This window comes from Lethenteron reissneri, chromosome 59 (genome assembly GCF_015708825.2).
Source record: "Lethenteron reissneri isolate LAM-NWPU_2019-01 chromosome 59, ASM1570882v1, whole genome shotgun sequence".
Classification (NCBI taxonomy): Eukaryota; Metazoa; Chordata; class Hyperoartia; order Petromyzontiformes; family Petromyzontidae; genus Lethenteron; species Lethenteron reissneri.
The window spans coordinates 3,479,749-3,492,504 of record NC_083837.1 but is presented as its reverse complement, the minus strand read 5'-3'; the positions used below and the strand labels follow the sequence as shown (position 1 = coordinate 3,492,504).

At 54.6% G+C, this 12,756-nt stretch overlaps 1 protein-coding gene across 1 annotated transcript in view; it reads right to left on the bottom strand.

Annotated features, from left to right (window-relative positions):
• LOC133357728 (tudor domain-containing protein 3-like) overlaps positions 1-12,756 on the bottom strand; it is a 58,678-nt gene that overhangs the window by 44,249 nt on the left and 1,673 nt on the right. Inside the window, exons 2-3 of the mRNA XM_061575823.1 lie at positions 8,598-8,683; positions 1,737-1,898 (exon numbers count right to left, since the gene is read on the bottom strand). Of these exons, the coding sequence (XP_061431807.1) occupies positions 1,737-1,898; positions 8,598-8,683 (248 nt within the window). The remainder of the gene's footprint in view (positions 1-1,736; positions 1,899-8,597; positions 8,684-12,756) is intronic.

Below are 12,756 nucleotides of genomic sequence, written 5' to 3'. Positions count from 1 at the left end.
CCCGCTCACTCACTTGCCCTCTCACTCTCTCACCCGCTCACTCACTCTCTCACTCACTCACACTCACTCTCACCCGCTCACTCACTCTCTCACCCGCTCACTCACTCGCTCTCTCGCCCCACCACGCGCTCACTCACTCACTCACTCTCTCGCTCTCTCACTCACTTGCCCTCTCACTCTCTCACTCACACTCTCACTCTCTCACCCGCTCACTCACTCTCTCACTCACTCACACTCACTCTCACCCGCTCACTCACTCTCTCACCCGCTCACTCACTCGCTCTCTCGCCCCACCCACGCGCTAACTCACTCACTCACTCTCTCACCCGCTCACTCACTTGCCCTCTCACTCTCTCACTCACACTCTCACTCTCTCACCCGCTCACTCACTCGCTCACTCACTCACTCTCTCGCCCCACCCACGCGCTAACTCACTCACTCACTCTCTCACTCACTCTCTCACCCGCTCACTCACTCTCTCACCCGCTCACTCGCCCTCTCACTCTCTCACTCACTCTCTCACCCGCTCACTCACTCGCTCACTCACTCACTCTCTCGCCCCACCCACGCACTAACTCACTCACTCACTCTCTCACCCGCTCACTCACTTGCCCTCTCACTCTCTCACCCGCTCACTCACTCTCTCACTCACTCACACTCACTCTCACCCGCTCACTCACTCTCTCACCCGCTCACTCACTCGCTCTCTCGCCCCACCCACGCGCTCACTCACTCACTCACCCACTTGCTCACTCACCCATTCACTCACGCACTCACTCACCCAGTTGCTCATTCTCTCACTCACCCACTCACTCACCTTCTCACCCACTTACTCACTCACTCAGTCACCCACTCACTCGCTAGCATGTTCACACTCATTATGTAACTCGCTCGCTCACCCAAGTCTACCCCCTTGCTCACCCGCTCACTCACCCTCTCACTCGCCCACTCGCTCTCACTCACTCTCTCACTGACTCTCTCACCCGCTCACTCACTCTCTCACTGACACTCTCTCACTCTCTCACTGACTCTCTCACTCGCTCATTAACTAGCTCACTCACTCTCTCACCCGCTCACTCACCACCCACCCGCTCCCTCACCCACCCTCTCACCCTCTCACTCGTCCCGCTCACTCACTCACCCGCTCACCCGCTCACTCACTCACCCCTCTCCACTCTCTCACCCGCTCACTCTCTCACTCTCTCACTCACACTCTCACTCTCTCACCCGCTCACTCACTCGCTCACTCACTCACTCTCTCGCCCCACCCACGCGCTAACTCACTCACTCACTCACTCTCTCACTCACTCTCTCACCCGCTCACTCACTCTCTCACCCGCTCACTCGCCCTCTCACTCTCTCACTCACTCTCTCACTCTCTCACCCGCTCCACTCACTCGCTCACTCACTCACTCTCTCGCCCCACCCACGCGCTAACTCACTCACTCACTCTCTCACCCGCTCACTCACTTGCCCTCTCACTCTCTCACCCGCTCACTCACTCTCTCACTCACTCACACTCACTCTCACCCGCTCACTCACTCTCTCACCCGCTCACTCACTCGCTCTCTCGCCCCACCCACGCGCTCACTCACTCACTCACTCTCTCGCTCTCTCACCCGCCCTCTCACTCACTCACCCTCTCACCCACTCACTGACTCTCTCACCCGCTCACCCTCTCACCCACTCACTGACTCTCTCACCCGCTCACCCTCTCACTCGCCCCGCTCACTCACCGTCCAGGGACAGGGCCTCCATCTTGGGGTTGAGGAAGTCGAACAGCGTGCTAGGGGCCGATGGCCGCCCCCCGCCCGCCGCTCCCGGCGCGTCGTCGTCGCCCGTCGCCTCGCGGCGACCTCGGCCGCGACCACGAGATCGTCCGCCGAACCCCCCACGGTCTGTGAGCACACAAAGACAGCCCCCCCCCCCAACGCTGCGTTAACACACAAACTTTCAGAGCCAACACCCCCCCCCCACCACCATCCATCCAACCCAAACTTTACCGGTGGCTGGGAGATGTGATGATGATGAGAGAGAGAGAGAGAGACACGCAAACTGAAATATACAGAAGGCAAAAGGGTCCAATATACAGCAGGCGTCAGGGTCAGGATTGAACCCACGACCTCCTGCCTACCAGGCGAGGGTAGTTAACATCTCCTAGCCACCGTGATGATGATGAGAGAGAGAGACACGCAAACTCCAAATATACAGCAGGCGTCAGTGTTGGGATCGAACCCACGAACTCCTGCATACCAGGCGAGGTAGTTAACATCTCCTAGCCACCGTGATGATGAGAGAGAGAGAGACACGCAAACTCCAAATATACAGCAGGCGTCAGCGTCAGGATTTAACCCACGACCTCCTGTATACCAGGCGAGGTAGTTAACATCTCCTAGCCACCGTGATGATGATGAGAGAGTGACACGCAAACTCCAAATATACAGCAGCAGGCGTCAGGGTCGGGATCGAACCCACGACCTCCTGTGTACCAGGCGAGGAGGTCATGGGTTCAATCCTGACCCTGACGCCTGCTGCTGTATATTTGGAGTTCGCGTGTCTCTCTCTCTCCTCGTGGTCTTCTGCGTCTCATGACATTATCACCCCCCCTCCCTCAGTCCAATCTCGCGTGACGTCATGCCGGTGTGCGTCACAGACACAGACAATGATCCCCCCTATAGCCTTAACAGACTGTAGGGGCAAGTGCTGCTAGCGAGCGCCTACGAAGGCCGGCACGGCACACGAGGGGGTGGGTGGCCAGCACCACGCCCGACCGCCTTTGTCTCCCCAGTGTCGATCTTTTACACACCGCACCCAGGTACTAATTTTAGGCCGAGTCAACCTAGAGGAGGCCCAGATAATCTTCAGCGGGTGTCGGCCGCGAGCGGGAATCGAACTCGGGTTGCCGGGTTCGTAGCGCGGCGTAGCGCTAACCGCTACACCCACCGCTCCCCACGGATGGCGCGGAATCGCACGTGAAGATGCAACGCGGTGTGGTAAAAAATTAACCCGTAAAAACAAAGTTTTTCACTCTAAATCCTTTATATGCGTGGCGGCTAGAGTTCTCTCGTCCTCTGGCTTGAGATGGCTGCCACCTATGGGTCAGATGATTGTCTGCCACCATTAAGCAATTGGTAATTAAATATTTAAAAAAAATTTCCCTAAACAGTGTAAAATTTTGCAATTTTTTTTCACCAAAAATTAATTGTCACGCACAACGAGTTTGTGTGCAAAATGTCAGCTCGATTGGATCACGGGAAGTGGGTTAAAAAAAGGACCGAAAGATTTGCACGGTCGTAAGCAAGCAAGCACGCAAGCAAGCAAATGAACTTAATATAAAGGATTAAAAACCGGCGACAGGAGGCCGAGCTGGCTGGTGGGGGTGGTAAACACATAAATAACGCTCGGCTCGGCTCGGCGAGCGAGCGAGCTTAGCCTTCCCAGCTGCTTTCAAAGTTTCTTGGGCATTTCTCATTCCGACGAAAAGTGAGCGGAGCCCCAGCTACGCTCAGAACGTTTAAAGCTTCGCCGTTGCATCGTCGTCGTCTGCGTCTTCATCGCCGAAGACTCACACAGAGACCCGTAGACTCGCATAGAGACCCGTGGACTCACGTAGAGACCCGTAGACTCACATAGAGACCGTAGACTCACATAGAGACCCGTAGACTCGCATAGAGACCCGTAGACTCACATAGAGACCCGTAGACTCACATAGAGAACCGTAGACTTACATAGAGAACCGTAGACTCGCATAGAGACCCATAGACTCACATAGAGACCCATAGACACACGCAGAGACCCATAGACTCACACAGAGACCCATAGACTCACGCAGAGACCCATAGACTCACGCAGAGACCCATAGACTCACGCAGAGACCCATAGACTCGCATAGAGACCTGTAGACTCACATAGAGACCCGTAGACTCACACAGAGACCCGTAGACTCACACAGAGACCCATAGACTCGCATAGAGACCGTAGACTCACATAGAGACCCGTAGACTCGCATAGAGACCCGTAGACTCACATAGAGACCCGTAGACTCACACAGAGACCCGTGGACTCACGTAGAGACCCGTAGACTCACATAGAGACCGTAGACTCACATAGAGACCCGTAGACTCGCATAGAGACCCGTAGACTCACATAGAGACCCGTAGACTCACATAGAGAACCGTAGACTTACATAGAGAACCGTAGACTCGCATAGAGACCCATAGACTCACACAGAGACCCATAGACTCACGCAGAGACCCATAGACTCACGCAGAGACCCATAGACTCACGCAGAGACCCATAGACTTGCATAGAGACCTGTAGACTCACATAGAGACCCGTAGACTCACACAGAGACCCATAGACTCACGCAGAGACCCATAGACTCGCATAGAGACCCGTAGACTCGCATAGAGACCCATAGACTCACACAGAGACCCATAGACTCGCATAGAGACCCATAGACTCACACAGAGACCCATAGACTCACACAGAGACCCGTAGACTCACACAGAGACCCATAGACTCACACAGAGACTCATAGACTCACACTGAGACCCATAGGCTCACACAGAGACCTATATACCCACACAGAGACCCATAGACTCACACAGAGACCCATAGACTCACACAGAGACCCGTAGACTCACACAGAGACCCATAGACTCACACAGAGACCCATAGACTCACACAGAGACCCATAGACTCACACAGAGACCCGTAGACTCACACAGAGACCAGTAGACTCACATAGAGACCCGTAGACTCACACAGAGACCCATAGACTCACGCAGAGACCCATAGACTCGCATAGAGACCCGTAGACTCGCATAGAGACCCATAGACTCACACAGAGACCCATAGACTCGCATAGAGGACCCATAGACTCACACAGAGACCCATAGACTCACACAGAGACCCGTAGACTCACATAGAGACCCGTAGACTCAGCACACAGAGACCCGTAGACTCACATAGACCCCATAGACTCACATAGAGACCCATAGACTCACTCAGAGACCCGTAGACTCACGCAGAGACCCATAGACTCACATAGAGACCCATAGACTCACTTAGAGACCCATAGACTCACATAGAGACCCATAGACTCACTCAGAGACCCGTAGACTCACATAGAGACCCATAGACTCACATAGAGACCCATAGACTCACTCAGAGACCCATAGACTCACATAGAGACCCATAGACACACGCAGAGACCCATAGACTCACACAGAGACCCATAGACTCACGCAGAGACCCATAGACTCACGCAGAGACCCATAGACTCACGCAGAGACCCATAGACTCGCATAGAGACCTGTAGACTCACATAGAGACCCGTAGACTCACACAGAGACCCATAGATTCGCATAGAGACCCATAGACTCACACAGAGACCCATAGACTCATACAGAGACCCGTAGACTCACATAGAGACCCGTAGACTCAGCACACAGAGACCCGTAGACTCACATAGAGACCCATAGACTCACATAGAGACCCATAGACTCACTCAGAGGCCGTAGACTCACACAGAGACCCATAGACTCACATAGAGACCCATAGACTCACATAGAGACCCATAGACTCACTCAGAGACCCATAGACTCACTCAGAGACCCGTAGACTCACACAGAGACCCATAGACTCACATAGAGACCCATAGACTCACATAGAGACCCATAGACTCACATAGAGACCCATAGACTCACTCAGAGACCCGTAGACTCACACAGAGACCCATAGACTCACACAGAGACCCGTAGACTCACACAGAGACCCATAGACTCACACAGAGACCCATAGACTCACACAGAGACCCGTAGACTCACACAGAGACCAGTAGACTCACATAGAGACCCGTAGACTCACACAGAGACCCATAGACTCACGCAGAGACCCATAGACTCGCATAGAGACCCGTAGACTCGCATAGAGACCCATAGACTCACACAGAGACCCATAGACTCGCATAGAGACCCATAGACTCACACAGAGACCCATAGACTCACACAGAGACCCGTAGACTCACATAGAGACCCGTAGACTCAGCACACAGAGACCCGTAGACTCACATAGAGACCCATAGACTCACATAGAGACCCATAGACTCACTCAGAGACCCGTAGACTCACGCAGAGACCCATAGACTCACATAGAGACCCATAGACTCACTCAGAGACCCATAGACTCACATAGAGACCCATAGACTCACACAGAGACCCATAGACTCACGTAGAGACCCATAGACTCACGTAGAGACCCATAGACTCACACAGAGACCCATAGACTCACATAGAGACCATAGACTCACATAGAGACCCATAGACACACGCAGAGACCTATAGACTCACGTAGAGACCCATAGACTCACGCAGAGACCCATAGACTCACGCAGAGACCCATAGACTCACGCAGAGACCCATAGACTCGCATAGAGACCTGTAGACTCACATAGAGACCCGTAGACTCACACAGAGACCCATAGATTCGCATAGAGACCCATAGACTCACACAGAGACCCATAGACTCACACAGAGACCCGTAGACTCACATAGAGACCCGTAGACTCAGCACACAGAGACCCGTAGACTCACATAGAGACCCATAGACTCACATAGAGACCCATAGACTCACTCAGAGGCCCGTAGACTCACACAGAGACCCATAGACTCACATAGAGACCCATAGACTCACATAGAGACCCATAGACTCACTCAGAGACCCATAGACTCACTCAGAGACCCGTAGACTCACACAGAGACCCATAGACTCACATAGAGACCCATAGACTCACATAGAGACCCATAGACTCACATAGAGACCCATAGACTCACTCAGAGACCCGTAGACTCACACAGAGACCCATAGACTCGCATAGAGACCCGTAGACTCACACAGAGACCAGTAGACTCACATAGAGACCCGTAGACTCACACAGAGACCCATAGACTCGCATAGAGACCCGTAGACTCACACAGAGACCCATAGACTCGCATAGAGACCCGTAGACTCACATAGAGACCCATAGACTCACATAGAGACCCGTAGACTCAGCACACAGAGACCCGTAGACTCACATAGAGACCCATAGACTCACATAGAGACCCATAGACTCACTCAGAGACCCGTAGACTCACGCAACGGGGAGGGGGGCGGAGGGGAGGGTTGAGAAGTGAAGAGGAATAATAAACAATAATAAAACAGTCATCAACTCCTCGCCATTAGGACGCTAATGGGTTTCCGCCGCGCGAGGCAGTTTGCCTTCTAATGACTCGGCTACGATTCCTCGCCAACACGCAGAGCGCTCCTCTTCTCAGAACAGCTTGGCTGCACAGGACGCAGCAGCAGCAGTAGCAGCAGCAGCAACAGTAGCAGCAGTAGCAGCAGCAGTAGCAACAGCAGCAGTAGCAGCAGCAGCAGTAGCAGCAGCAGTAGCAGCAGTAGCAGCAGTAGCAGCAGCAGTAGCAGCAGTAGCAGCAGTAGCAGCAGCAGTAGCAGTAGCAGCAGCAGTAGCAGTAGCAGCAGCAGTAGCAGCAGTAGCAGCAGTAGTAGTAGCAACAGCAGTAACAGCAGTAGCAACAGTAGCAACAACAGCAGCAGTAGCAACAGCAGCAGCAGTAGCAGCAGTAGCAGCAGCAGCAGTAGCAACAGCAGCAGTAGCAGCAGTAGTAGTAGCAACAGCAGTAACAGCAGTAGCAACAGTAGCAACAACAGCAGCAGTAGCAACAGCAGCAGCAGTAGCAGCAGTAGTAGTCGCAGTAACAACAGCAGCAGTAGCAGTAGCAACAGCAGTAACAGCAGTAGCAACAGTAGCAACAACAGCAGCAGTAGCAACAGCAGCAGCAGTAGCAGCAGCAGTAGTCACAGTAACAACAGCAGCAGTAGCAGCAGTAGTAGTAGCAACAGTAGCAACAACAGCAACAGCAGCAGTAGCAACAGCAGCAGCAGCAGTAGCAACAGCAGCAGTAGCAGCAGCAGTAGTAGCAGCAGTAGCAGCAGCAGTAGCAGCAGCAGTAGCAAGCAGCAGCAGTAGCACAGAGCAGCAGTAGCAACACCAGCAGCAGTAGTAGCAGTAACAGCAGCAGCAGCAGTAGAAGCAGCAGTAGCAACAGCAGCAGCAGTAGTAGCAGCAGCAGTAGTAGCAGCAGCAGTAACAACAGTAGCAGCAGTAGCAGCAGCAGCAGTAGTAGCAGCAGCAGTAACAACAGCAACAGCAGCAGCAGTAACAACAGCAACAGCAGTAGCAGCAGTGTCTGGGAGGGAGGGGAGCGCTCGTTAATTCTGTTGCCACGGCTCTCGTTGTTCTCCAATTAAAAAAAATATATTTACAAAAAAAAACCCTCTAATGGGCGATCGTTAAAACAATTGGTGATGAGCACCGTACTCAGCCAGCCGGAGGAGGAGGAGGACTTCTATTAACGGCCCTCTAGTGCCGACTGCCCCGGTGCCAACGCCTGGCACAGCGGAATGACGCGTCGGTCGGTCGTGCGGACGGGACGGCTGTGTTACAGAGACAGATCAAGCGAGGGGCTCACGGACACACACCACACACACACCGCACTCAGCCAGCCAGAGGAGGACTTCTATTAACGGACCCTCTAGTGCCGACTGCCCCGGTGCCAACGCCTGGCACAGCGGAATGACGCGTCGGTCGGTCGGGTCGGACGGACGGACAGGACGGCTGTGTTACAGAGACAGATCAAGCGCGGGGCTCACGGACACACACCACACACACACCGCACTCAGCCAGCCAGAGGAGGACTTCTATTAACGGATCCTCTAGTGCCGACTGCCCCGGTGCCAACGCCTGGCACAGCGGATTGACGCGTCGGTCGGTCGGTCGGTCGGACGGACGGACAGGACGGCTGTGTTACAGAGACAGATCAAGCGTGGGGCTCACGTACACACACCACACACACACACCGCACTCAGCCAGCCAGAGGAGGACTTCTATTAACAGACCCTCTAGTGCCGACTGCCCCGGTGCCAACGCCTGGCACAGCGGAATGACACTGTCGGTCGGTCGTACGGGACGGGACGGCTGTGTTACAGAGACAGATCAAGCGCGGGGCTCACATACACACACCACACACACACCGCACTCAGCCAGCTAGAGGAGGACTTCTATTAACGGCCCTCTAGTGCCGACTGCCCCGGTGCCAACGCCTGGCACAGCGGAATGACGCGTCGGTCGGTCGTACGGGACGGGACGGCTGTGTTACAGAGACAGATCAAGCGCGGGGCTCACGGACACACACCACACACACACCGCACTCAGCCAGCCGGAGGAAGACTTCTATTAACGGCCCTCTAGTGCCGACTGCCCCGGTACCAACGCCTGGCACAGCGGAATGACGCGTCGGTCGGTCGTGCGGACGGACGGGACGGCTGTGTTACAGAGACAGATCAAGCGCGGGGCTCACGGACACACACCACACACACACACACCGCACTCAGCCAGCCAGAGGAGGACTTCTATTAACGGCCTCTAGTGCCGACTGCCCCGGTGCCAACGCCTGGCACAGCGGAATGACGCGTCGGTCGGTCGTACGGGACGGGACGGCTGTGTTACAGAGACAGATCAAGCGCGGGGCTCACGGACACACACCACACACACACCGCACTCAGCCAGCCGGAGGAAGACTTCTATTAACGGCCCTCTAGTGCCGACTGCCCCGGTACCAACGCCTGGCACAGCGGAATGACGCGTCGGTCGGTCGTGCGGACGGACGGGACGGGACGGCTGTGTTACAGAGACAGATCAAGCGCGGGGCTCACGGACACACACCACACACACACACACCGCACTCAGCCAGCCAGAGGAGGACTTCTATTAACGGCCTCTAGTGCCGACTGCCCCGGTGCCAACGCCTGGCACAGCGGAATGACGCGTCGGTGGGTGGGTCGGTCGGGTGCACGGACAGACACAGATCAAGCGCGGGGCTCACGGACGCGCTCGGCCTAATAAGCTCTCTCGGAGAGTACGGCGCGCTTCAAAAAGCGAGCGTCGAAAGGCAAATTTGAATGATCGCGGAGGGGAAAAAATTAACCCGTAAAAACAAAGTTTTTCACTATAAATCCTTTATATGCGTGGCGGCTAGAGTCCTCTCGTCCTCTGGCTTGAGATGGCTGCCACCTATGGGTCAGATGATCGCCTGCCACCATTAAGCATTGGTAATTAAATATAAAAAAAAAAATTCCTAAAAAGTGTAAAATTTTGGAATTATTTTCACGAAAATAATTGTCACGCACAACGAGTCTGTGTGCAAAATGTCAGCTCGATTGGATCACGGGAAGTGGGTTAAAAAACGACCGAAAGGTTTGCACGGTCGTAAGCACGCAAGCAAGCGAGCAAGTGAACTTAATATAAAGGATTTAAAAAAGGGTCAATGGCGCGACCGGCGTTTATTCTTGGAGCTTCGCTTTCCGAAACCTCCCCCCCCGCCCCCCACCGCCAGCCCCCCACCTCGGCCACTGGCCGCGATATTTTCGTGTCACTGCGTCCGCTAATTGCCTCCGACTGCGTCCCTTGAGCCGTAGACATCCCCCCCGCGGACATGTTTATTGTCGCGCGTTCAACGACACGGAGCGAGCGCTCGCGTCAACGCTGACGGCGTTAAGATAGTGCGGCATCACGGCGGAGGGAAAGAATCAAGAAGAAGAAAAGAAAACAACGACGCCGTGCGATATCCGCAAATAGCTGCTGCTGCCAGCTGTGCCACGTCACGTGCCATTAACCCTTTCCCGTTCCGATGAAGTACCAGTACGCACGTACACGTACACGTCATCAGTGTATGTACGTCATCAGTACGTCATCAGCAGGCGTACGTCACAGCAAGTAACGATTCTGTCGCCGGTACGTCTTCAGTTTCGAACAAAGTAGCGAGGCCCCAACACAGTCTGTTGAAGGCTTTACGGGGAAATCTTTGGTTTATTGTATGATAAAAATAATGTATATATACGCACGCAAGTAATACATCGTATTAAGGCATCAGCACCGATGGAATGAGCGCACGATCGTTAACAATCATAAACGGCCACGACCTCTCCACTGCTGGATTTGAGGTCTTTGAACAAAGTCTCCGACCCTCGGAGAGCACAGAAGCACAGCACGAGAAGGGAGGGGGGGGGGCTGGGGGTGTGGGGGGGCGGCACTCCGGGCGCGATCGCAGGGTGACGAAGCAGACGAACTCGCGACACGGCACGGGCGTAGCGCCGGCGGCGGTCAATATCTCATTTTGCGGTGAGCGCCACGCGGAGTTGTGGTGCTGTGGGAAAGCCCAGGCGGGGGCCGCTGTGTGGTTATCGCGGTTCGTGCACAGCCCCACACACCACACCACACACACACCACACACACACCCCACACACATACACACACCACACACACACCACACACACACCACACACACACCACACACACACACCACCACAACACCACACACCACACACCACACACACACACACACACCCACAACACCACACACACACCACACACACACACCACACACACACCACACACACACCACACACACACTACATACACCACACACACCACACACCACACCACACACACACACACACACACCACCACACACACCAAACAACCACACACACCACACACACACCACACACCACACCAAACACAACACACACCAACATACACCACACACACACACACCACACACACCCACACACACACCACACACACACACCACACACACCACACACACACCACACACCACCACACACACACACCACACACACAACAAACACACACCACACACACACCACACCACACACACACACACACCACCACACACACACCACACACCACACACACACACAACACCACACCACACACACCACACACACACACCACACACACACCACACACCCACACCAACACACCACACACCACCACACACACACACACACACACCACACACACACCACACACACACCACACACACACACACACCACCACACACACACCAACACACACACCACACACACTACACACACCACCACACACCACACACACACACCACACACACCACACACACAAACACCACACACCACACACACCAAACACCACCCACACCACACACACACACAACACACACACACACCACAAACACACACACCACACACCACACACACACACACCCACACACACACCACCACACACCACACAACACACACACCACACCACACACACACACACACACACACACACACACCACACACACACCACACACACCACACACACCACACACACACAACACACACACACACACACACACACCACACACACACCACCACACACACACCACCACACACACACCACCACATCACACCACACACACACACACACACCACACACACACACACCCCACACACCCCACACACCCCACACACCCATACACACCCCACACACCCCCCCCCCCACACACCCACACACCCCACACACCCCCCCCACCCCCCACCCCCCACACACCCCACCCAACCAACCCACCCGCCCGCCACCTTCCACACCACAGCCGCTAACGTGCGGATTAATGTCAAACGGGGCTCCGAGGGCCGCAGCGGATAACCAGAGTGGACGCGCGGAAAACAAGGAGGGGCGGGTCGTCAATATCAATTTGCAACTTCAGAAATGTGCCGAAATGTGCAAACGCTCACGTTATTAAACCCCCGACGGGAAGCCAGCCGCTTTAATAGAGAGCCCACGGGCTACGGCGTGATTAATCAGAG